Source organism: Agrilus planipennis, unplaced genomic scaffold (genome assembly GCF_000699045.2).
Source record: "Agrilus planipennis isolate EAB-ADULT unplaced genomic scaffold, Apla_2.0 scaffold244, whole genome shotgun sequence".
In the NCBI taxonomy this organism is placed as follows: Eukaryota; Metazoa; Arthropoda; class Insecta; order Coleoptera; family Buprestidae; genus Agrilus; species Agrilus planipennis.
In genome coordinates this window covers 68,002-93,315 of record NW_020438980.1, presented here as the reverse complement: position 1 = coordinate 93,315, position 25,314 = coordinate 68,002, and the positions used below count along the sequence as shown (strand labels likewise).

At 35.4% G+C, this 25,314-nt stretch overlaps 2 protein-coding genes across 3 annotated transcripts in view; both read left to right on the top strand.

The window, feature by feature from the left end:
• Positions 1 to 13,039, top strand: part of LOC108739989 (talin-2) — a 132,484-nt gene extending 119,445 nt beyond the window's left edge. The window contains exon 34 of the mRNA XM_025975535.1: positions 12,845 to 13,039. Coding sequence (XP_025831320.1) covers positions 12,845 to 12,998 — 154 coding nt within the window. The 3' untranslated portion in view covers positions 12,999 to 13,039. The remainder of the gene's footprint in view (positions 1 to 12,844) is intronic.
• Positions 727 to 3,806, top strand: LOC112904729 (talin-2-like). 2 transcript variants are annotated; one of them, XM_025975538.1, is made up of 4 exons: positions 727 to 935; positions 1,563 to 1,686; positions 3,384 to 3,458; positions 3,613 to 3,806. In XM_025975538.1, the coding sequence occupies exons 1-4, from the start codon at positions 894 to 896 to the stop codon at positions 3,789 to 3,791; spliced, it is 420 nt and encodes a 139-aa protein (XP_025831323.1). In that variant the 5' UTR covers positions 727 to 893; the 3' UTR covers positions 3,792 to 3,806. The 2 variants fall into 2 exon arrangements, with proteins under 2 accessions (XP_025831323.1, XP_025831322.1); XM_025975537.1 differs by lacking the exons at positions 727 to 935; positions 1,563 to 1,686 and adding an exon at positions 2,424 to 2,632 and having other exon boundaries at positions 3,260 to 3,458.
• Positions 13,040 to 25,314: the final 12,275 nt, after the last annotated feature.

Below are 25,314 nucleotides of genomic sequence, written 5' to 3'. Positions count from 1 at the left end.
AGCNGGTCAGCTAGTTATTAATAAAATGTAAATGAATAATAATAGCACTGATAAATAATAATAAATTCACTATGAAAATAAAATTAACTTGAGAGTTGCACTGAAAAATTAAAATGGACGAAAACTGTATAGAGAATGAGAGAAAGGAAGCCGGCTTCGTCTCATCCCTACTGATGTTTGCTGGTTGATAAGTGACAACGGGAGACATCTGGCGATGATAACTGATTGGTTGATAGAAGTATACATAAAAATTATAGTATAGTACAATTATTATATTCGATTGCCATCTTGTGGATCTGTGGATGGAAGAGAATAACATAAAAATCGCGATTAAACATCAGAGGTTGATTGTATAAGGATGAAAATTTAGAATTGTATGTATTTTTCAATGCTGAATCATGAAAAAATAAAAACAAAAAAATTTGTCCAAAAAATAAAAAGAAAACTTTGGGGTGGACCACCCTTAACATTTAAGGGGTGGACCACCCTTAACATTTAAGGGTATGAAAAATAGATGTTGGCCGATCCTCAGACCTACCCCATAAGCACAAAATTCCGTTTCGGAGGAGTTTAGCAACAAACAGCGCTACACGAGAATTTTATATATTAGATGTCTCTTTCGGTTATTAATACACGTAGTTCAGTAGCATCTATTATAATAGTTTTACTAAAAAAACAGCATCAGGTTCATGATAGTGTACCGATATATTTTTATGGATGAATTTAAATAATACTGTTAAATATTTTAGGCTCTTAATTCAAGCAATGGCGCAAAATCAGGAGTAACACGGGAAGATTTGATTCGTTGCACAAAAGCTATTACAAAAGCAACTTCAAAGTCGGTAGCCGCTGGGATAAGTAACAAACAAGATGATATAATATGTGCTGCTAATATGACACGGAAAGCTATTTCTGACATGCTTGTCATATGCAAGGTATGTATTATTTTATTTATTTAAATATTTATCAGCAGGTAATTAACACTTGAATGCATGATGAAAAAGATTTTTTATCAATATTAAAACATGTGTCAAACTTTCCTCACTCTGTCCAAAAGTTGCTAGTATTTGTTTTACCCCCGATTTCGTCCGAGTGAAACTATTTTTAATTGTTTATAATTTACAATGCATACAAACCAAAGAAAATAAATATTTCTCAATAACAATAAAAACTTATGATTGTATTACATTGCGTAATACTTCAATAGTTATGCTTTAACATATGTTAATATTTTTAGTGGGGATCATTGGGGATTAACCCATTTTTTAATTAGGTTCAGAAATCGCCGCCATCAAATGATACATTATTTTATTATTAGCTTGCGTCTTTTTGTAACTGTACAAGTTATTGTAAATATACAGCGTTATTGTCATCGGAAAAAGTATATTTCCGAAGTAATAGATTTTATCAGTTTCACCAAATCGGGTTTTTAATGGAAACTATTCATTATAAGAGTGTTTTGAATGCTTCAAGTGCATTTTACGCATTTGCATTTAATGTAATCAGTTAATTAAGTGTAATGTTGTTACTTTCAATTTTTGTTTTGAATATGCTTGTTGTAGAGTACTGCATATAATTTAGCAGAAAATAAAGAGTTACGAAATCGAATATTACAAGCAGGACTAGATTGTGCTCATCAATCAAGGGAACTTTTGTCTATAATATTGCAAGGAAATGATGCAAAACATGCATTACCGCAACAATNAGCTAGTTATTAATAAAATGTAAATGAATAATAATAGCACTGATAAATAATAATAAATTCACTATGAAAATAAAATTAACTTGAGAGTTGCACTGAAAAATTAAAATGGACGAAAACTGTATAGAGAATGAGAGAAAGGAAGCCGGCTTCGTCTCATCCCTACTGATGTTTGCTGGTTGATAAGTGACAACGGGAGACATCTGGCGATGATAACTGATTGGTTGATAGAAGTATACATAAAAATTATAGTATAGTACAATTATTATATTCGATTGCCATCTTGTGGATCTGTGGATGGAAGAGAATAACATAAAAATCGCGATTAAACATCAGAGGTTGATTGTATAAGGATGAAAATTTAGAATTGTATGTATTTTTCAATGCTGAATCATGAAAAAATAAAAACAAAAAAATTTGTCCAAAAAATAAAAAGAAAACTTTGGGGTGGACCACCCTTAACATTTAAGGGGTGGACCACCCTTAACATTTAAGGGTATGAAAAATAGATGTTGGCCGATCCTCAGACCTACCCCATAAGCACAAAATTCCGTTTCGGAGGAGTTTAGCAACAAACAGCGCTACACGAGAATTTTATATATTAGATGTCTCTTTCGGTTATTAATACACGTAGTTCAGTAGCATCTATTATAATAGTTTTACTAAAAAAACAGCATCAGGTTCATGATAGTGTACCGATATATTTTTATGGATGAATTTAAATAATACTGTTAAATATTTTAGGCTCTTAATTCAAGCAATGGCGCAAAATCAGGAGTAACACGGGAAGATTTGATTCGTTGCACAAAAGCTATTACAAAAGCAACTTCAAAGTCGGTAGCCGCTGGGATAAGTAACAAACAAGATGATATAATATGTGCTGCTAATATGACACGGAAAGCTATTTCTGACATGCTTGTCATATGCAAGGTATGTATTATTTTATTTATTTAAATATTTATCAGCAGGTAATTAACACTTGAATGCATGATGAAAAAGATTTTTTATCAATATTAAAACATGTGTCAAACTTTCCTCACTCTGTCCAAAAGTTGCTAGTATTTGTTTTACCCCCGATTTCGTCCGAGTGAAACTATTTTTAATTGTTTATAATTTACAATGCATACAAACCAAAGAAAATAAATATTTCTCAATAACAATAAAAACTTATGATTGTATTACATTGCGTAATACTTCAATAGTTATGCTTTAACATATGTTAATATTTTTAGTGGGGATCATTGGGGATTAACCCATTTTTTAATTAGGTTCAGAAATCGCCGCCATCAAATGATACATTATTTTATTATTAGCTTGCGTCTTTTTGTAACTGTACAAGTTATTGTAAATATACAGCGTTATTGTCATCGGAAAAAGTATATTTCCGAAGTAATAGATTTTATCAGTTTCACCAAATCGGGTTTTTAATGGAAACTATTCATTATAAGAGTGTTTTGAATGCTTCAAGTGCATTTTACGCATTTGCATTTAATGTAATCAGTTAATTAAGTGTAATGTTGTTACTTTCAATTTTTGTTTTGAATATGCTTGTTGTAGAGTACTGCATATAATTTAGCAGAAAATAAAGAGTTACGAAATCGAATATTACAAGCAGGACTAGATTGTGCTCATCAATCAAGGGAACTTTTGTCTATAATATTGCAAGGAAATGATGCAAAACATGCATTACCGCAACAATCACGACTTATAGCACAATCTGTAACAGAACTTGTCACTGTTGCTGAACTATTAAAAGGTACGTAACGATGTCAAAAACAATACTATTAATGTTAAATGAAGAGCAATAGATACTGTTATAAATAAGTCTAAATCAATCATCATAATTGCTATATAATCAATTATTGTTTAGTCATATTTAAGTAGTTATTTTTTATTTATAATATTTCAAGGATCGGATTGGACAGAACCCGATGATTTCACAATAATTGCCGAAAATGAGTTGCTTGGTGCAGCTGCATCTATAGATGCTGCAGCCAAAAAATTAGCAGGACTTCAACCAAGAAAACAAATTACTAAGGTAAATGAATATTTTTTCAAGCATATTAATTTATTCAATTATCACAGTTAATTGCACATATATTCACATATAATTGCCCCATGTAACTTTCAAAATCAAATACATTTCTTTTTTTGTTGTAATATCATTAGCGCAATGATTCAGTTCAGATCCAGAAACCACAAAAAATATAATTATAATGCATTTTCCTTTTACATAAGCTAAACCTATTGTCACGTATAGTTTATAAATTAAATACGTACTAATAGTATGTTAGTGCCTATAATCTTTGTGAATAAAAAAAAAACAACAGGCAAGNAAATTGATGTACGTGCGTGACAAACCAAAGATCGTCAAAAATCCGGGAAACGGGCGTGGAGAGCAGCAAGAAGAATCCCAATAAATATCAAGCAACCAACATTTATGTACACAAACATTGCATCCCTGTTATTCAAATTTAACCAATTCACTGCAGAACTCGACGTCCTCCAACTTGAATTCATCCTCTTGACTGAAACCTTGCTTCATCCCGACATACCTGACTCCATGATCAGCTTCTTGGCTATTCAATCTTCTGACATGACAGGCTCGAACGAGGAGGCGGCATGATGATCTACGTGAAACACCACCTGGACAACATAAACATCCTGGCCGAACGGATCACCAATTACGACAATCCGTTGCTTGAGGCGCTCTGGCTACGTGTAGCTATTGGCGACTTTCTCTTCTCCACCCTAGCTACCATTAGTGTCTCATTTGTGCCAGCAATTGTATTTGGCGATTTTAAGAGCAAACCATCCACCTTCACATCTCGAACTCGTTCTGGTAAACGATGATGACGCCGTCACACCACCAATTCTCATACCCAACATCGACTTCAGTGATTATCTTGTGGTCACCACGAGTTTGCAGATATCCATCTACAGTGCTTCGGATCGCCCCAGATCCCAGGTTCACAGACTCAATTATAACTGAAATGATTTCGAAGCTGTCAAACTGGATCTTGCTGAACTGTCATCATCTCTGTTCCCAACGGGTCCTAGCCCAGGTTTGCATCGTGATGTCGAACAGGTCTATGCTGAATTCCCGGATGCGTGTGCAGCCCTCCTGGAGTCGCACACGCCACGACACAAACTCCGCTCTTCCAAGTGCAAACCATGGATCTATAGAGAAGTGACTATACAGCACACCGACTCATATGTAACAGGCTCACTGTTTTGGCCAGACGTCTGAGAACCGAATATGAGAGAAGAATTATCGCCTCTGGGGGTAAAGGATACTTCTCTTACATCGGCCGACAAATCTCCTCCTGAGGCTTGGAAAGAGGCTATTGTGACACCAATTTTTAAGAAGGGCGATAAACGTGATGCCCTCAATTATAAGCTGATCAACCTATGCAGCACCATCGGTAAGGTTCTGGAAAGAATCATAGTCAGACGCCTTCATGACCACATCGCCGCCTCGAGACTAGTTCCGTACCAGCAACACGGTTTCCTTCCCCGGCGATCAACCGTGACCAACCTAGTGTCAGCTCATAACCATTGCACAGGAGCACTGTCTTCGGGGAATCGAGCCGACGTGATTTACCTGGATTACGCTAAGGCGTTTGACAAGATACCTCACCGGCGCCTGATCCACAAGCTAGAGAAACTTGGTATCCAAGTGTCTCTCCTGAAATGGATCAAAGATTATTTTCGAAACAGGACCATCAGAGTGCGAAATAACACCATCTCGGACCTCTATCCAGTTTCCAGGGGTGTATCACAGGGATCTGTTCTTGGCCCGGTCCTCTTTATATTGTACACTTGCGACATTGGAGATGGCATCACCTCGAATTGGAAGTGTCTTGCGGACGACACAAAAATTTTTGGCAATCCCATAACGGCTTACCAGGACATCCAACAAGACCTAGACTACATTGCAAGGTGGTCTTCTTCATGGCTTCTGCCCCTGAATGCTGCCAAGTGTACGGTACTTCATCTGGCTAAGAGGAATCTCAGGAGAAGTTACATTCTCCTCAGCTGCACCCTAGAACTCAGAATCCCAAGTGGACCTTGGGGTAACCATGACCCAGGATCTCAAATGGATTTCACACATCTCCAAGATTGTCAAGAAAGCCAACACGGGAATATATCTACTCAGAAGAGCTTTTGCTAAACCTGACAGAGAGATGATCCGCCTACTCTACGTACGTTCCGCCCTTTGTGGAATACGCCAGTTGTGTCTGGACTCCATATTTCGTCAAAGAGATCACTCTGCTCGAAGCCGTACAACAACGTGCTACTAAGTTGGTACCTGAGATTAGATACGTGGAATACACGGACAGATGCAGAGCCTTTGACCTGCCTACTCTCCAACGAAGGCGCCTCGCTGCGGACCTCGCCGAGACATTTAAGGTCTTGAATGACCTTTGCGAATCACCGGATCTTGTCAACCTCTTCAATCGAGCCCCAGCGACAGCCTGGGCCCGACGTGGTCACAATCTGCAGATTGACAAAGAGCGCACATCAACCGCGGCGCGCAATAATTTTATAACTAACAGAATAGTTTACTCCTGGAACAGACTTCCTAGTCATTGTATCCAATCTAGAAATGTAGAAACTTTTAAAAGTCTGTTACAGGACGCTATTCTGTAATTTTGCTACACTGTGATGTTTACTCTTGCTAAGGCTCACTTTTCCGCGTATTCTAATTCTAATTTTGATTCATTCTGTTTTCCGGTTCAAATCTACTTTTAAAAATCTTACTCTTTTCCTCAGTTTATTGCATACGTTGAAAGTGAAATTATATATGTATATTAGCTCTTACTGTTCTCCATTATTATAAATAAATAAAATGAATTACGATTACCATCATCATAAAGTCGTTAGGCTTAAGACCTCCACTCCTTCCTATCCTGAGCTATTCTATGCATTTCCCTAAAACTAGAACATCCCACATCCTTGCGAACAGTAATCTAATCTAGGTCTACCTCCACTCCTATTAACTCCTGCTTCAGCCTCTAATATATCTCTGACTAGACCTTCATGCCTGAGAAGGTGTCCTATGATTAAAAATAATGAAAAGTATTAAAAATAACTTAATGTTTACAAAAGAATAGAAATTTGCAGAATTTGAAATATGTGCAATCGAAACTGGATTATCTACCGTCAATAAACTATTTCAGCTTAAATAACGCTTTTGAATCGTTTATTAAATAAACATAATAACATTAATATAAACTTTTCATAAGGTTTATTATATGTTAAACTAATTATTTACGTCTTTTGTTTGTTCCCCCTAGGGGAATTCTATGTTATATGACGCGCGCTTATCATTCGTCAGGGTTTGCCGGGATTGTTTTCGTCGGGACGGTGTGTTTAAAGTAAACCAAATGTACAGTTTTTTTACATGAAAAACAGTTGTCATTATCTATTATGCTATAATTTTTGCCTACAATTTTTGTAAGTTTCAAAATTATGTCATGTCCGGCAACACTGCTTAGAGGGTCGCAGTAAATTTCAAATTAAAACGTATATTTCAGTATCGCGCGCATGCTCATAAAATTAAAGTTTCTTGCGTACATTGTTTTTTTGCATGGAAAACAGCTACTTTTGTTAATGTATATAATTTTAATAAATTATGTTCATCGTAGGTTGAATTAGACATACTTTGAAGTAAGGTTTTTTCAAAAAAATGATAATACTCAAAATCTAGAGTGTCTACATCAGAAATGGTTTGACCTCCTTTAGAACAATAAATTTTTCAGATTTTTTTTTAATTAAAAAAAGAAACTACGGATAAGATGCTTTTCTCAGTTTTGGTGTGAGTGCCTCAAAAAATTGCGTTTACGACCTATTGTATTTACATGTTTCTACCTATTTTTAACCATTACAATTGATAAATAAAAATGTGTTGATCCTAAATGATAACATTAAGTACATTTTGGTATTTTAGGGCTGGCTAGTGAGGAAAAGTTGATTTCATCGGCAAAACAAGTGGCAAGTTCCACTGCTCACCTACTAGTTGCTTGCAAAGTAAAAGCAGAAGGAGATACAGAAGCAACTCGTAGATTACAACAAGCTGGAAATGCTGTAATACGTTCAACAGATAATTTGGTAAGAGCTGCACAAAAAGCAATCAGTGTCGAGGAGGAACGATCGTTAATTTTGAATAAGCGTATGGTTGGTGGTATTGCTCAAGAAATAAATGCAAGGTACGTATTACGACGGCATTCATTTGTATTAGCTAAATTTTTGTTTGGTAACTAAAAGTTTTGACATGAAATTAGTAAAATTTCAAAATATTTTAAAAACGACCAATGTATCTGTTATCAGTTTATATTTGATCGGAAGAAAGAAAAAAACTACTTCGTCTTTGTGTACAGGCAATCTTCGAAACGGCTGAACCGATTTCGATGAAAATTTACATACCTTCATCTACATGAATAAGAGATTGAAGGTTACTTTTTAAATCGTTCATTAATTATAATTATTGTGTTTATCACAAACGATGTCGCGAATCAGGGTTAGTCCTACATAAAGCTGTTTTTGTAATCGTACTTATTTCAAAAGGACTGTATTTCAGAAGATTATTTCTAAGATAGATTAAATAAACATAAAAATTAATTTAGTCAAAACTGTTACAGGTAAATGCTTAAGCTTTCAATTAATAATACATGTATGTAGTTATGACAACGATTGTAGTGTTTTATGGGTTAACTGATTGTACTTTAACTTGCTTAACGATACCCCATAAGCATAAAATAGAGTTAAAGCGAGGTCCCCCTATTTTCAGTACCCCCTTCCAATAAAGTTTAACTTTAACTCGCCTGGGCCAAAGATTTATATTTGGTTTGTGGCTTTGACACAACGATAAATATCGCTGGACCCTATGGTGCAGGAACTTCAATTGAACAAACACACTTATTGAAACAATTTAACGAGAAGGAAGGGTACACAATAAAATTCGACGGATGTTCAAAAAAGTCTAAGATGTTGATGAATGTCCCGATGGCTTCGTGAGCATATTATTCAGTTGATTGGCAGTAGATGAATCTGATGTTTATAATTTTTACTTGATCACGTGTGTAGTGATATTTTGTGTTTATATGTTTGGTTTGAACACTTACACATCCATTGTATATTAGGTTGATGCAACTTTGATTGTCTTCATAGATAATAGGTGGTCTACTTTAACCCTTTTCCATTTCAATAAGTAAGCATTTCAACCAAATGTATTCTTGAGTTGCTTCTATTAATGCCACATATTCTTATTCTGTGGACGATAAAGACACACAATTCTGTTTTCTTGAAGTCGAACTGATATTTGAATTTGAATAGGTATCCCGAATGAGATTTCTGATCTTCAGAGTTTTGAGCCCAATTGACATCTGAATAACCTATTAATGAGGAATTTTCTGGTTGTGTGCTGCCTAGTACTAATTCTCGCTTTTTAATCCATTCCAAATAGCTTAGGATTCTTTTTATTTCTGTTCCCATTCATTTCGATTTGAAACTCGTTGACTTAGTACTGATACTACAGCAAATATGTCTAGACGAGTGTTGATTAAAATGAAATGATATTTATCATTACCAGGGAGCATGTTTGACTTACCATTATTCTTATAATATTAGGTGTCAATTGGTATTTTTGAATCTCTAGTATCCTCCATTCCTCCTCTCATCACTTTATTAATATACTTTTTTCGGTTCAAATAAAAATAACCATCTTTATCTCTTCGAACATTTATTCCTAAGTAGCAATTACTTTCGCCTAGATCTCTTAATTCAAAGATACATTGAATTTTTGAACTATTGAAAACAAACCGAACTCAAATAGTCTTCAAAGAATGAAGTCACTTCTATACTCGCAAACGGTTAATTTAGCAATCTGAGAAAGATTGTTAGTCATGACGGTGGTCGCGGCGGAAAAGAAAAGGTTAGAAGCGTTCGAAATGTGTTATTGCGAATGATGAAGATACCGTGGATAGAGAAGGTTAGAAATGAAAAGGTATTAGAAGGAATAGAAGAACAGAGGAGTCTATGGAAGTCAATAAAAAATAGGCGAGATAGGTTGGTAGGACACCTTCCTCAGGTATGAAGGTCTAGTCAGAGACACATTAAATGCAGAAATAGAAGTTAAGAGAAGTAGTGGTAGACCTAGATTAGATTAGTGTTCGCAAGTAGAATATGGGATATTATAGTTTGACAACAGGCTATTAGTATGTCATCTACATATATAACATATCCACTCTTCTTAGTGTTTATAGTGTATAGATATGGTCTTCTTTGCTTTTCTGGAAACTAGTCATTTATTCATTCCAAATGCGTACAGCTTGTTTTAGACCATAAATGCTTCTCTTGAGTTTGCATACTAGTTTCATTTTATTATCCCGGGAGATTGCTTCATGTATCTTGTTTCTTGAATTTTGCCATTAAGGATAGCAGTTTTAGCGTCATAATGATGTATTAGATTTTCTCTGTCTGCTGTAGTTAATAATACTAGGAATACCGACACCTAATTTTTGTAAAAAGCCTTGGGCAACTAAGCGTGCTTTATATTTATCGATTTCGCCATTTATGTGTGACTTAATTTTATATACCAATTTATATTCTATGACATTTACATTTTCAGGTGCTTTCACTAGTTCCCATGTATCGTTTTTGTCACTGAATTTATTTCGCTATCCATAGCTTGCTTCCATTTATCATTATCTTGACAATTCAGTGCCTCATACATGTTATGTGGTTTGTTTGACTTACTTTATACTATTTTGGTAGTGATGCGAAGTCTTATGGAAGTATATTTTGATTTGATTGTCGACCTTCTAAATTATCAATTTTTACATGAACGGGTAATTGGAATTCTGGTTTCCATCTGTAGTGTCTGTCTCTTCACTAGTATGGATTAAAGTGTCCACAGAAGAACTGCTGTCAGGTACAAATAAGCTTTCATTGATTAGTGTCACTGGTACACCTTCTCCATTGTTATTCCTTTTGAAGCTACAATCTATATCTATCTTGACTTTGTTTTTTGCATTTCCTCTTTTTCAAATAAATCTTCTTGTCTTGAATAATTTTGTAGCTTTCTCTGGGAATTCGCTAGTCCGCTCGCTAAAAATTTCACGTTGGAACTGATTATTACTTTGTAGCTTTGTCTAATAATCTATATCCTTTTGCCTCTTCAGAATATCCGAAAAATATTAATTTCCCTTCGGTATCATCTATTTTTTTGCGACCAAGTGCAATTAAATAAAAAATATTCATAAAAATTTAAAGTAGAATACAAAGATTAACAAATATAACTGATTTAAAAATTTGGAATAATGGAACAATCATGAAATCTAAAAATTAAAAGGAAATATTAAAGGAACTGGTGGATAGCTATCCGAATCGTTTGCGAAAACAACTTAAATAAACAAAAAAATTTAGTTATACAATTACGGTAAACGGGCGCTATCGGGTGTTGATAATAGAGCAAAGTATATAAAGAACAAGAGGCAACTCCTGGTTAAATCGAAACGTTAATAATGCTTAAGAGCACACCTGAAGTTCTGTATGTCTCGACGAGACAAAAGATAATTTCACAATGTTTTTTCTGTAGGGGATCTTTATTACAAAAAAAAAATACGGAGTAGACGAGGACTACAGCTCGATTCATAAAATTGCGAAACGGTACGGTAATATTTAAGTTTGCCCACTAGAATATAAAATAGGGGTAACTATTTACACTGAATAGCTTATTGATCAAGATGGTAAAACGGTCGGATAAGTTAAGGGATAATTTCACCCACGATAACGATACGATAAGGGTGACTATTCACCTAACAGAAGCCGTATAATATGATCTGGTTTACCACCGGCAGTAAAAAATAACCGTTGAGACGTCAGCACGTCTCCATTCCGGGTTCCCACGGCTTAAGTACAGATAGAGACTTGGGGATTTACCATTTTCTAACGGAAAATGTTCAACGTCCCGACAAAGGCACTAATCGACGAAATTTGTTTAATATTTCCGTCAGCACAAGGAACGGATATTTGATAATGAGAGTGGTAATAGAGCGACGTTAAAAAATATTTCCAAGGCTAAGAGACATAAACACATTTATCAGCGGTAATTAATTGATAGAACCTAATTCTGACGATATTTAGAACAAAGAATAAATAATTCATAAGGGGGTTTTATAGATTGGCGCGGATGGTAACCTATTTTGCAAATAGTTTGCTTTGACTACTGCTTTACCCAGTATTTATCCTCTTAAGTTTTCATCATCCTTTCCGCCACACTATTTTGACGTGGCGTCTAGGAGCAGTTAGTTGTACTGTTGTACCTTTCCAAGAGATGTGTTCATTTCTTTAAGAAAACTTGATGTACTTCTTTACTTCAGTTTTCTCCTCTAATAAATACATTATGGTAAAACGGTTATAATCATCTATGATGGTTAAAATATCTATTTCCCATAGGTGTTGGTAATTAAACTAAGGAGATGTTAACAGGGCAACACAAAAATTAAATAGCTTCTTTTGTACGGCACAATGTACTGTAATGTTCGTGGGTTTAACAAAATTAACTTTTAATACTGATAACGACAAAAACCATTTATTTACACTAATTATTCAAGAACTTAAAAGCACTATTAAATTATTACTGAACTTAAGTTATGAATTATTATATTTATTTACACTACTGTTAATATATCACTATTCACTGCGCTATTTATTTCACTGCTATCACTGTCAATTTATTTCTGGATTCACTTTTGCAATGGTCAATTTATTTCTTCTCTTCTCGGCGATCGTCTCTTCCTTTAAATACTCTTTTGTTTACTTTCGGGAACCTTCTGGAAACATCCGGATAGTTTACTTTTTCTTTGAACTGTTTAACTGCTTTCTCAGAACGCAGGTACGACACACTCATTTACAAATACACATGAAGAAAGGCTCCCGCGGTTAGTCAGCGAATCGATAAGTCGTTCACGCACACGTGTGCCCGATCGCACACAAACTCACTCGTGCTCTCTACAGTACCTAGATTTTCTTCTTCAATAAAACTGTAAAATAATTTTACTTTATTTATTGGCAAATTTAATTTTAAGCAGTAAATACTTTATTAAATGTCTGTATCTGATTGAACTGTTTGTTTAGATCGGAAGTATTGCGAATTGAAAAGCAATTAGAGGAAGCTCGAGGGAAGTTAACAGCTATACGTCAAGCAAAATATAAATTGAAAGGTGATACATCAGGAGATGAAACGGATGCAAGTATTCATTCTGGCTTTGATGGATTAACTTCGCGGTGAGTCACAGGTGTGTGCTTAACATTACTAATATAATTCTATGATTTACAATATTAATACAAATTACTCCTGTAGTAGTCTTTCTTTATGACTTAAGTAACTACCATATAATAATGGTACAGAAAAAGACAATGCAAATAATAAGTAATTTAAGTATACGCTCTTATTTATGATTGTTACCAAATAACCTACTATAGTATTTTGTACACTATTTTACATACACGCAGCATTCTTTATAGCTGTCGCATACATCTACTTGGACCAACATTTAAGAAATCTATATACAAACACAAGTAAAGTCTAAAGAAAGCAAAGGTAATAACAGACCTATCAGAAAACGCATTTAATGACTTTAATAATTTTAACTTCAATGAACCCAAAATGTTGGACCAAGAATGAACTGACACAGATAACTTAAGCTTATTAAGATAATAAAATAAGAAAATAAATGTAATACAACCTGCACATAGCGAATAAGTATCGCATTAAGATAATCCCAAAGTTACAAATGGATGGTCAAAGAGCATAAACATGTTAATGATCAAAAGAAAAAACAAACAGTCTAAAAGTTTAAAACAGTAGTAAAGTAAAAAACATAGGCACCGCCTACCTTCAAAAATCCCTTCAATTTTTTACTTTAGAGGTGTTTTCTATTTTTTTCAATATATTGNAAATTAATTTAAAGAAATAGCAAATTAGTAAATAGTACCTGCTAAAAACTTTTGCCTTAACATAATTAATTCCTGGTATCTGGTATACCTAAGTGAGATATGAAAAATATGTACACCTTAAAGAACGTAACATTAAAATTGTTATGGCAGTTTTAATAAAATGGATACCCCCTTCTATGATATAATTTTCTCATTGTTAGAAACTCCATTTTCTTGTCTTAAAATAAATGACCAAATGGAAATTATTAGCAAGGGTCATCCTACGCCAAGATTTAATGTTTTAAAACCTGATTAAGAAAACACGAACTAACTTTTTCGCGATCTTTTAAAACGCAATGGTTGTGTGACAGTTATTTTAAAAATTGCTGCTCTGTACGCATAAATTGTAACAATATTCAAAATTAGAATTATACTTTTATTTTTGTTAATTTTAGATGAATGATGGTTAAATAAACCGAAACATTAGACAAAAAACGTTAGTTATATAGATTTTGACTGCCACGCTAGAAAAGAACAATTATTCTTATTCTTAAAAAATCCGTTTGAAATTTATAAAATACCATATCAACATATGAATNATAAAATACTACTTTTACCTCTTTTAACACTTAATAATTGTAAATAATGATTTTTGAATAAATGTATATATTAACACCTTTTATTGTTATTATTTATGAGGAAAATAAAAATGTTTGCACGTGTAATAATCAAAGGAAATTAAATTGGAATAACCAATGAATGAACAAACTACATTCATAAATGTTTTAGACTTATAATAAGGTAAAAAAAAATCGGTTATCTGTAAAGTCGGTTTATTGACGATAGTTGAACGTGACATGGTCATAAGAAAATACTGATGGAATGGTTTCATTTTTCAAAAGAAAATTTTAATTTTATTTGTTTGATAGATATTTTGTATGAATATAGAGGAGGTAAATGGAAATCACAATTGAATTGATCAAGTTACATTTATTTGTACGCATAAATACAATTATGTCAATTTTTATTTATTTTTTTTCCAAATGTACATAGTTTTTACAAGTATGAATGTGCTTTGAGCAATTGTTTTACAACTTTTATTTACAATTTTTAAACATCATTAAAATTTACCTTTATCGCCGCAATTATCGTTGCTATAAACAATTGACACCACATNGATATAGAGAAGGAGGTAAATGGAAATCACAATTGAATTGATCAAGTTACATTTATTTGTACGCATAAATACAATTATGTCAATTTTTATTTATTTTTTTTCCAATGTACATAGTTTTTACAAGTATGAATGTGCTTTGAGCAATTGTTTTACAACTTTTATTTACGACTTTTAAACATCATTAAAATTTTTGTAACTCTAGCTTCCATTCGACAATATATCACTGAACATATATTTAATATTGAAAGAATCATTACCTTTATCGTCGCAATTATCGTTGCTATAAACAATTGACACCACATTCACTTTTCACTGCACTTCATACTTGACGAAAACATGTAAATGTAGTATTGTATAGCAGCTGTGCACGCGGACGCATCGCTCACTCGAGTAAGAGAGAGACAGATGTCGAACGCGGAGGCCGATTGTGCCTCTTTGTCGCTCGTTCCGCGCTCTCGCTTGCACTTCAAGCCTTAAATGGAATGCCTCAGAGTGAGGTAACGCCGCATGAGTCATGTTTTTTCGTGCGTGCAGCCGGCTCACGTCAAAAGAAAATCAAAACTCATACAATTTTACAAACAGTTCTTCGTCTAAAATAATGAGTAGGTACCTACTATTAATTTGAAATTGGTCACAGTTATTGACTGTAAAATATTGCTACATATGAATAATATAAAATTAATTTAAAGAAATAGCAAATTAGTAAATAGTACCTGCTAAAAACTTTTGCCTTAACATAATTAATTCCTGGTATCTGGTATACCTAAGTGAGATATGAAAAATATGTACACCTTAAAGAACGTAATATAAAGGTTGTTTAAACATACAAAGCAATCAAAAAATAAAAAGGTGATCATTAAAAAATAAAAAAAATAGGGTGGTTAAAAATCAATGCCATTTTGAATCCGCCTTCTTAATAACGTATTGGATCATTCCGAGAGAGTAATACTGTTTCTGTATTTTTTATATAGCTTATGAAGAACAAGATGTACTGTCTTAAGGCAACTTATTTTGACCCATTCAACGAATAAATTCTTCTATTTTTGTATTGCCGCCATGTCTAGCACAATAAAATAAATATTGAAGACAAGATAATTAATTCTGTAGAACAATTGTAAAAATTTGTAGCTGATTCACAAACAGCGATGTAAGGTTTGATTTCGAAGGAGGGGGTTTAATAATGATAATTCTCCTACTAATAAAACAAGTGTGTTGAGTATCGTTTGGGATAAGATTTTAGATAATCTACATATAAGTGATTCCGCAATAAATTCCATTCAAATTAATAAAATAGCAAAGAGAAACATTCTTCATTTATTTCAAAACACTTGGTCAGAGAACTTATCATGGGACGATGAGGTGATGATATATATATATTAACCTTTTCTATCTCTTCCCCTTTCCACCTAATCACCTTTTTTTATTTCCTCTTTCTACCCCTTACTTCTCCAAATTCCATATACTTAGTCTTACTAACATTTAACTCCAAACACTTCCTTCTTAAATATCTTTCCAACGCTCCCATCATATCTTTTAATGCACTATAGTTCGAGGCTTACTTTTTTTAATCTGGTCCCTATATTCCCACCTCATTTTTTTATATTCCATCTCTTCACATTCATTGTTCCTCCACTTACTTAATGCCCTTACATATTCTTTCTTTTTCCTCAAACATGCGTAGTTCCACCATCTATTATTGCTACTTCTCACCTCTAGTCTTTCCTTAATCATACATTCGTTAACTATTTTTATCATCTCTTTCCAATTGTGAATGTCATTCACTCTCTCATTTAGATTATTTCTGTATTTTTCAATCGCTCCCGCTGTCCATTTAATAACAAATTATTCACACATTCCTCTCTACTATCATTCACTTCTTTCTTCCACTTAATTGCTATTGGTAAATGGTCTGATCCCATCATACCCATTACCTCAAACTTATAATTTCTTCCCAAGCTTCCCCATTAACCATACCTTAATCTATCACCGTTTTTCCTCTCCCTAAAAAAGTATATTCCCCATTTATATCCCCTTCTATAGTTCCATTTAATATCTCCAGCCAATTCTTAGTTCCCCATTCTATGAATTCCTTCCCTTCCCTATCAACATATTTATCCATTGAATTTCTTATATGAAATTTATCCTCCCTTACTGCACATACTTCATTCCCAATTCTTATATTAAAATCCCCAACTAACATTATGTTATAATTCCTACTGAATTGAATTGTTTCTTCCATATATTCTAAATTACATTTTTTCTTTTTATTTAAATATACAAAAAAAATTACCCACTTTACCTTACATATCAACCCTCTTATTATTACTAATTCATCATTAATTTCCGTTGTCTCAAGTTTGAGATATTTCTTTATTCCCACCAACAAACACCTTTTAGCTATGCCTTTTTTTCCAGTTCTTGTAGCATTAATAAATGCCCAATTGTAACTATCATCTAAATTACTCTGTATGCGTCCTATATCTTTACACTCGAGCCAAGTTTCACATAAACAAAGTATCTCATAATTTTTTAAAAAATCCCAAAAACTATTATCTTTATTCTTAACCCCCACTGCATTCCACGCCACTAGGTTAATCTTCCTTTTAGGCACCAATCTCACAAGCCCCCTCGTATCTTTCTCCATTATCCCGAAATGTCTTATTTTTTGCTTTTATCATCCTCTTGTTTTCATCGTCCCATACCCACAGTACCTCCCCTAATTGTATCTCTTTTTATAACCCACCCTGATTTCTTTACCATGATTCTTCTCCTTTTCGTGTAGCCATTAGCCTTATAATCTTTTCTATTTTCCTCTCCTCTATTGTCAAATCCTCCTTAATAAACATGCTTGTTCCTCTCAGATTCTTCTTGTTTCGCAAAATTTTTATTTTTTACTCCCAAATTGCAACCTTCAAACCAAATATCTTTTCTTTTATTCTCCAAATTTCCAAGATTTCTATTTCAACTTTCAGCTTCTCTTTTATCAGATCTTTCATTTCAACTCTCCAATCCCCTCTTCCCAGCTCTACACCAAACACAACGATGTTGGTTCCTTTTTCTAATTTATTTCTTCTTTCCATCTCCCTCTCCAAAGTACTAATCTTTATCTCCTGCTTGTCTATCCTTTCCTTGTCTTCATCTTTGCTCCCCATATGCTTAATTTCTTTTTTCAGCATTACTTCACTTTTCCAGCAATTCCTTACAACTATCCATACATTCTTCTTTTACTTTGCTTATTTTATTTAATAACTCCATATGCCTACTCTTCTCTCTTTCCTGTTTCGCTTCCATCTCTTTCCTTATTATATTTTTGATTAAATCTATCAATCCGCTGTCGTTTATGCCTATTTCGCTTCTTTCCATTTTTTTTTTGGTTCTTTACTAACCCGGTATAATTTCTTCGGTCCCTTCTTTTCTTGATCTGGGCTCGTTTCAGCTTTTGCTTTTCTTTTTTTCCTTTATCCAATCTGACTGTCCAAACACTTCTTCACTGCACCCGAAATCACTTTTGGTGATTGTCGCCGCACTTTTCGTGTGCCTTAATGTTTTGCTTGCTTCTTCTTCTCCTTTTGACATTTCCTTCTTACCAGCCCTTAATCGTGTTCTTTACCCGACACCCTCAAAAGTGTTAGTTTTAATTATTTTTCAAATGATTATCACTAATTTCTTGTTCAAACATTAACACTGTTTACGAAATATAAAGCACAAATTAAAAACAGATTGTCGACGATAACAGTAAAGGATAAGTCAATGTTATCTTTTTCTCTTCTTCCAACCGAATCAACACGGTTTCGTAGACGACAATTACCGAAGTATTTTATCATTTATTGTGGAATGTTACAATCATAGCGAGTTTAATCTTTACCTAATACTCTTACTAAATAAATCCTGTCTCCCAACACTTCCTCTACTACTGCCTTTTTTTATTCCTTTTTATTATAATCCCTCGCAAAGGCTATGTCTTTTTATTTTAATATTTTAGCGAGCACGAGTGTGTTTGTGTGCGATCGGGCACACGTGTGTGTGAACGGTTTATCGATTCGCCAACAAGCCGCGAGCGCCTTTCTTCATGTGCGACGTATTTGTAAATGTGTGTATCGTACCTGTGTTCTAGGAAAACAGTTAAACAGTTCAAAGAAAACATAAACTATCCGGATGTTTCCAGAAGTAAACAAAAGAGTATTTATATGAAGAGAGGAACGCCGAAAGAGGAGAAATAAATTGACCGTTGCAGAAGTGAATCCAGAAATAAATTGACAATGATAGAAATGAAATAAATAGCGCAGTAAATAGTGATATATCAACAGTAGTGTAAATAAATAAAATAATTCATAACCTCAGTCTAGTAATAAGTTAATAGTGTTTTTAAGTTCTTTAATAATTAGTGTAAATAAATAGTTTTTGTCTTTATCAGTCTTCGAAGTTAATTTTGTTAAACTCACGAACATTACAGTATTAATACATTCAATAGATCCAACGGGACTTAAACCTTGAAGAAAAACACTTGTACAAACTAGAGTGGGTGGATCGGCTTGCGAGTTTCGATGATTTAGGGAGCCGGACCATAGGTTCAACCACAATGGAGGGGAGGGGGGTTCTTAATGAGAAACCAGACTAAGACAAGTCCCTGAAAGAGGGCAGTAGCACAGCCGTCTCTAATACAAGCCATGCTGAGAAATTTGGTAACAGCGCGTTGCTTCGATGTGAAAGTCCTATTCTGCGAGTCTTACTTGTTATTACTACACGTCGTTACACATAATTTTTAGATACCCATTAAAAATGAATTAAATTATTCAATAACTAACATTTGTTCATCACTGATAGCATGTGACGTTATTTAAAATACACTTCAACATGTAGGTATTAAGAATAAAATAGAAAAGACAATAGATTAGGTAAACATTGATAGGTACCTATATGAATTTTATTAAGCAAATTTCCACACCACCACTGAGGTATTTCCAAGGCGCGTTAATAAATATAGACATACTTACATTTTAAAGATGATTTATAATTTGAATTGCAACTGGGAACACAACAACGACGAGGCATTTTGTTATGAAATAAACAAGAAAATTTACAACTAAAACACACAATCTGACCTATAACATTTCGCTTCTTTCATTTAATAGTTAATATTACCTTCTGCAATTAAAAAATGTATCCAAAGGTATTAACCACTAAAACATACTATAAGCATCCTTATTGCACATTTATTGGACGTATTTCCGCTAAAATTAAAATATTATAGAACAACGAAAGAAACACAACAACCAATGTATTAGTTGTAACTCTCATTAACTGGGAAATCCTGGGGCTCCCATAGTGTTGCCATGTAAACCTTCAGCACGGCTTGTAAGTAGAGACGGCTGTGGCATTAGCTAAAGGCGTTAGGTGAACCTACTGATTCATAGGACACGTTGGTAATTTACCTAGTAACCATCAAATTAAACTCCACAACGAAATGCGAATGGGAACGACAGCGGGTAAGATTAGATGGCAATTTGTAATTGTTTTAGAATCATTGTAAGTCCCTCGAAATTACATGGAAGGAACGACAGAATTATCAAGTAAGGCCTCAAATTAAAGGAGAAAAAAGTAGAAGTGTTTTTAGGTATGCCGAACAAGCATCGCCGCACGTAATACTAAAATGTAAGTAGTCGCATCCACATACAATTGTAAGGACTTTAGGAAACTTTCTCCTGCGGCAAGGGTTGAAGAAGTACAAAAACTAAATGCATGTTTTAATTGCTTACATGAAGGTCACAGGAATAAGTCCTGCACGTACGGACATTGTGAAAAATGTCATCGCAAGCATCATACGTTGCTTCATCAGGAACCAAATTTACATCAGATATTACACAAATGTTTGCGAACTCCGTCATTATCCGCACAGACAACGTCCAGATACCGCCAAAATCAGCGACGGTTTCAACGCGAACCCCGTCAATATCAGCGACGCCGGAAGATACCATGATGACCTGGTTAATGAACTCGAACCTCTCGCACGCATTGTTATCAACCGCTATAGTCAATATGCAAGATCAACAAGGTAAAAGACACAAATGCAGAGCTCTACTGGATTCTGGGTCTCGATCAAATTTCATTACGCAAGAACTTTAGAAACGTTCAACCAGAGTTGCACCAATAGTTTCATGGATTGAAAGTGTACCTCGAACTATTAATTACAGAAAGGAGGTAAAAATAATTTATATGGTTAAGGGGTTACAGCTTCATTAACATGTCTAATAATGCCGAAAATCACAAGTTATGTACCTAATATAACAAATAATTCAACTTGGGTGGATTTTAGCAGGCTCATTTCAAATTAATACAGATATTGAAAATTTCACTTGTCATTTGGTATCAGAAGAAACAACACATCACGAGGCACAACTAGAACAGCGTTTGAAACGGTTTTGACAACTACAAACCTGCACGCCAACATATGGTACTATTCGGCTTGACCCAAAGGACAATTTCTGTCGAACTACAACTCAGGACTGTGATGGACGCTTTATAGTGTCATTCCATTCAATTCTAAGCTTAAATCAATTGGGAATTAACGAGACATAGCACTAAAGAGAATTTTCTCTCTTGAGCGTATACTTAATAAATCACCTGCATTAAAGAAGCGAGAATACGAGAACCTAAACCATATGGTTCCTCGTCGGTTTAGGACCACGTAGGGTCCGCCTCTGCGGGGGGCCAACTTGGCGGAGAAATTCCTTTAGGCCTGACGAGATGTCGACTTATTGCCGGTTCGTTCGCTTCTTCGAAAGCTTCCAGGAGCTTCTTCAGGTTTGGATCCTGCAGTTAATTTTCTCGTACCATTGCTGGGGTGCGTATGGGGAAACCAATGGAGACGGTGTGGAAGCGGCACACAGAAGTTTCTCCTTCGGGAAGCGGTGGTCGGGACAATCCATTAGCTATTACGTTGGATTTTCTGGGGGAATAATCTACTTAAAGGTTGAATGGTTGCAGTTGGAGAGCCCATCGGGCCAAACGACCGGTTGGAGTTTTTAGATTCATAACCATTTTATGGGTTGGTGATCAGGTATCACAACCACTGAGGTTACTTCCAGATATCCCCGGAACTTAGAAATGGCCCAGCCGATAGCCAGTGCTTCCCGCTCCGTCGTGAAGTAGTTTCTTTCGGGCGGAGTCAAGAGCCGGCTTGCGTATTCGATCGGCCGCTCTTTCTGCCCTCCCCGTGGAGTAGAACTGCTCCCAATGCATAACGGCTGGCATCGGTCCGCAAGCTAAATGGTTTTGATAGATCGGCCTGTCGCAGGATTGGAGACGTGGTTAGTTTCCTTTTGAGGGCGTCAAAAGCCTGTTGCTCATCGGCGCCCCACTTCCAGGCGGCGTTCTTCATAATTCGTCGCAGATTTCTGGGAGGTTTGAGATTTTGTATGACGGCGACTTTTCCTGGATTTGTCTGGATTCCTTGGGGAGTCAGGAGATGTCCCAACTATCGAACTTCGGGGCAGCAGAATCGGTATTTTGATCGACTTATCCTTAAATTAAATGTCTTCACCCGTGAGAAGATCCATCGTAGATCCTCTAAGTGCTGGGAGAACGTCGGCAACAGCAGGATGAGATCGTCCAAATATGCCAGCAGGGGAATGTCTCCTAATCCGCTTCGAAATAGGCTGATGAGCCGCATAAATGTAACCGGAGCATTTTTGAGCCCAAACGACATCCTTCGATAAGAATATGTCCCGAAGGGTGTGATGAAGGAAGTCTTAGACTGGTCCTCCTTTGCGACGGCGATCTGCCAGTAACCGGCCTTGAGATCCATTGAGGACATGTAGGGGGTGCGAGTCGTCCGCTGTAGCAGGTCATCGATCCGAGGCATTAGGAAGGTGTCTGTCTCCGTAACTTGATTCAATCCCCTGTAGTCGATGCAAACGCGGATGCTACCGTCAGGCTTCGGTACCATAACTACGGGTGCTGCCCACGGCGATTCACACTCCTCGATAATCTCCATTTTTAGCATCTCTTCTAATTCGGCTTGGAGTCTTGTCATCTTGGCGAGAGTCAGCCTGTAGGGCGGGACTGCGTAGGGTCGACTGTCCCCTGTCCGTATGTGATGGACGACTTGTGTTGTGTCCGGCGTCTGTCATAGGGCCGTTAAGAGAAGTGGCGGTGGCGTGGCTGAACATTGGTCTTCTCCAAGTGGAGATAGTAATGTCGGGTAGGCATATTCCCTGCGGATTGTCTCCAAATCTTATTCTTCTCCTTCTACCGCCGGTTCGTGCGCTTGCGTCGGTTATTGGTACACTTCGGTGGCAAGGATCTCTGTTGGCTGATCTACGTTCTAGAATGAGCGACGTAGTCCTGGTTCTTCCGTGAAACCCCAAGTGCTAGTGGACATGTCGAGAATCAACTTACTATCCTCCAGGAAATCGACTCCTAGCAGGGTTTGGTTCCTGGCGCCGGGAAGTATGACGAACGTTGGTTCGGTTTGGTAGCTTGACTGGTGCTCGAACGGTCTCAACCATTTGATCCCGTGGTTGTCCATCGGCCAATACAATATAAGCGGGCTGCGTCTGAAAGACACGTCCTTCTTCCCATGAGGATGCTTGGCTTTTGATCCCTTGCCACCATGTTACAGTGATCCCGGTCAGCAGTAGCGGTAGTCCCGTCAGATATCTTCATACACTACTTGAGGATGATTGTTACGTTTATGTACTCGTCCACAACTTGTGGTTCTCGTTCACCAAAAAACGCGCGGTGCATTGCGCGAAATTTGCCTTTGTTTCTCTGTTGGTTTGTAGGCTGGCCATCAGCTTTGCAAATTGGTTTTCCGTAAGCGTAGCCATCGTCGGATTTAATCTCAGACTCCTTCTTACAGTAGCCGTATTCGTAGAATGTACGCGCACTCGCGAATGTACACGTTTGTTAAGACATTCGAGCCACACAATGTTGGGCGCCAATTGTAACACTTACCGTGGTTTGATTTTTTAAAATACTTTATTATCACTAACCTTATATTATATATACACAATAGAAAAAAGAACAAATTTATACATATTACCTTAATCTAATAAAATGTCATGAAAGTTCAACCAAGATGCAAATGTTCTTAATCACGTGAAAGTGTGTGACCCTAGTAGTATAGCTATAGGGATACTGTGACACTTCAATGGCCTGTCCATCCTCAGTTCCTTACCATGACCTCTAAGACACCTTAGAGGTCATTCTTCAGCTAAAGAAGTTCTTAAGAGCCTCTGGATTGTCCTCATACTGAGCGGAGCCTAAAAAATGACCTCTAAGACATTTTGGAGGTCATTTTTCAGCTGAAGAATTTCTTAAAAACCTCTGGATTGTCCTCATAGTGGGTGGAGCCTGTATATGTGTGTGTGTGTTTGTGTGTGTGTATGTGTGTTTGTGTGTATGTATGTATGTGTGTGTTTGTGTGCGTCTGTGTTGTTTGTAATGCATCATAAGCGACCTTGATCGAAATATAAGTATAATTGTTGGCTATCTGCTGTGTATGTATGTACGTGTATGTGTATGCATGTATACCATGAGAGAAAGAGGCTTTTGTTTTTCGTTTACCTCATCGCAAATGAATGTAATTAATAATAATAGTTGACCTTGAATGTAACATTAAAAACTTAATGTGCAGTAAGCACGTGTTGGTGAAACGCAGTATTTACACACTAACATAGATACATACATACATACATACATACATACATACACACCGTGCTTTATTATTGAGCTATTCATATGTGTAAGCGCGTAGATAGGTATTCGTATCAAATAGTGGAATAACTAAAAAAAAAGACGAATAATTCGTATGCTTTTATTAAACAGAGTTATTATACTAACCATAAAACGATATCATTCTTCTACAACTAGCTATCAAAAAAGTCGAAATTTATTCATAGTGTACAAATTAGATGCAATAAGGAATGCAATTTTTACAGAAAGAATTGCAATAATAAGATACAAGTAATAATTCATAACCCATGAAAATTCATAGTTTGATTGTGTAGGGAGACGAATCCATTGACTCTCGATGTGATTACCTTCTTTTAAAATATGTTATTTTTGTATATACCTATAGAATGGTAGAGCTCTACTCCAATTAGCAGGCCATGAACACGTAGGTATTAAAGAGGATGTTGCTGGCAATAATAATAATTCACTATCATTTTGGAAGCAAACAAAGGCTTCTTGAGAGTCATGCGGTCTCAAAATTAATAAGCTTGCATTATAGACGGTAGCAATAGCAATTATGGTCAATAACGCCGACATGTTTTGTTTATCGTTTTCAAATATCAAGTATCAAGTGACATAATATTTTCTAGTTTGGTTGTTTTATTTACTCCCTTTTTTCTTTTCTCTCTCTCTGTCTCTTATATGAACTATGGTTTCCATATTTTTTATTATATAATACAGGTAAATCGATTCATCGCACTTGAAGTTTTACAACAACAAAACAAAAAGTCTATTTAATTTTTTTAATTTTTATTAA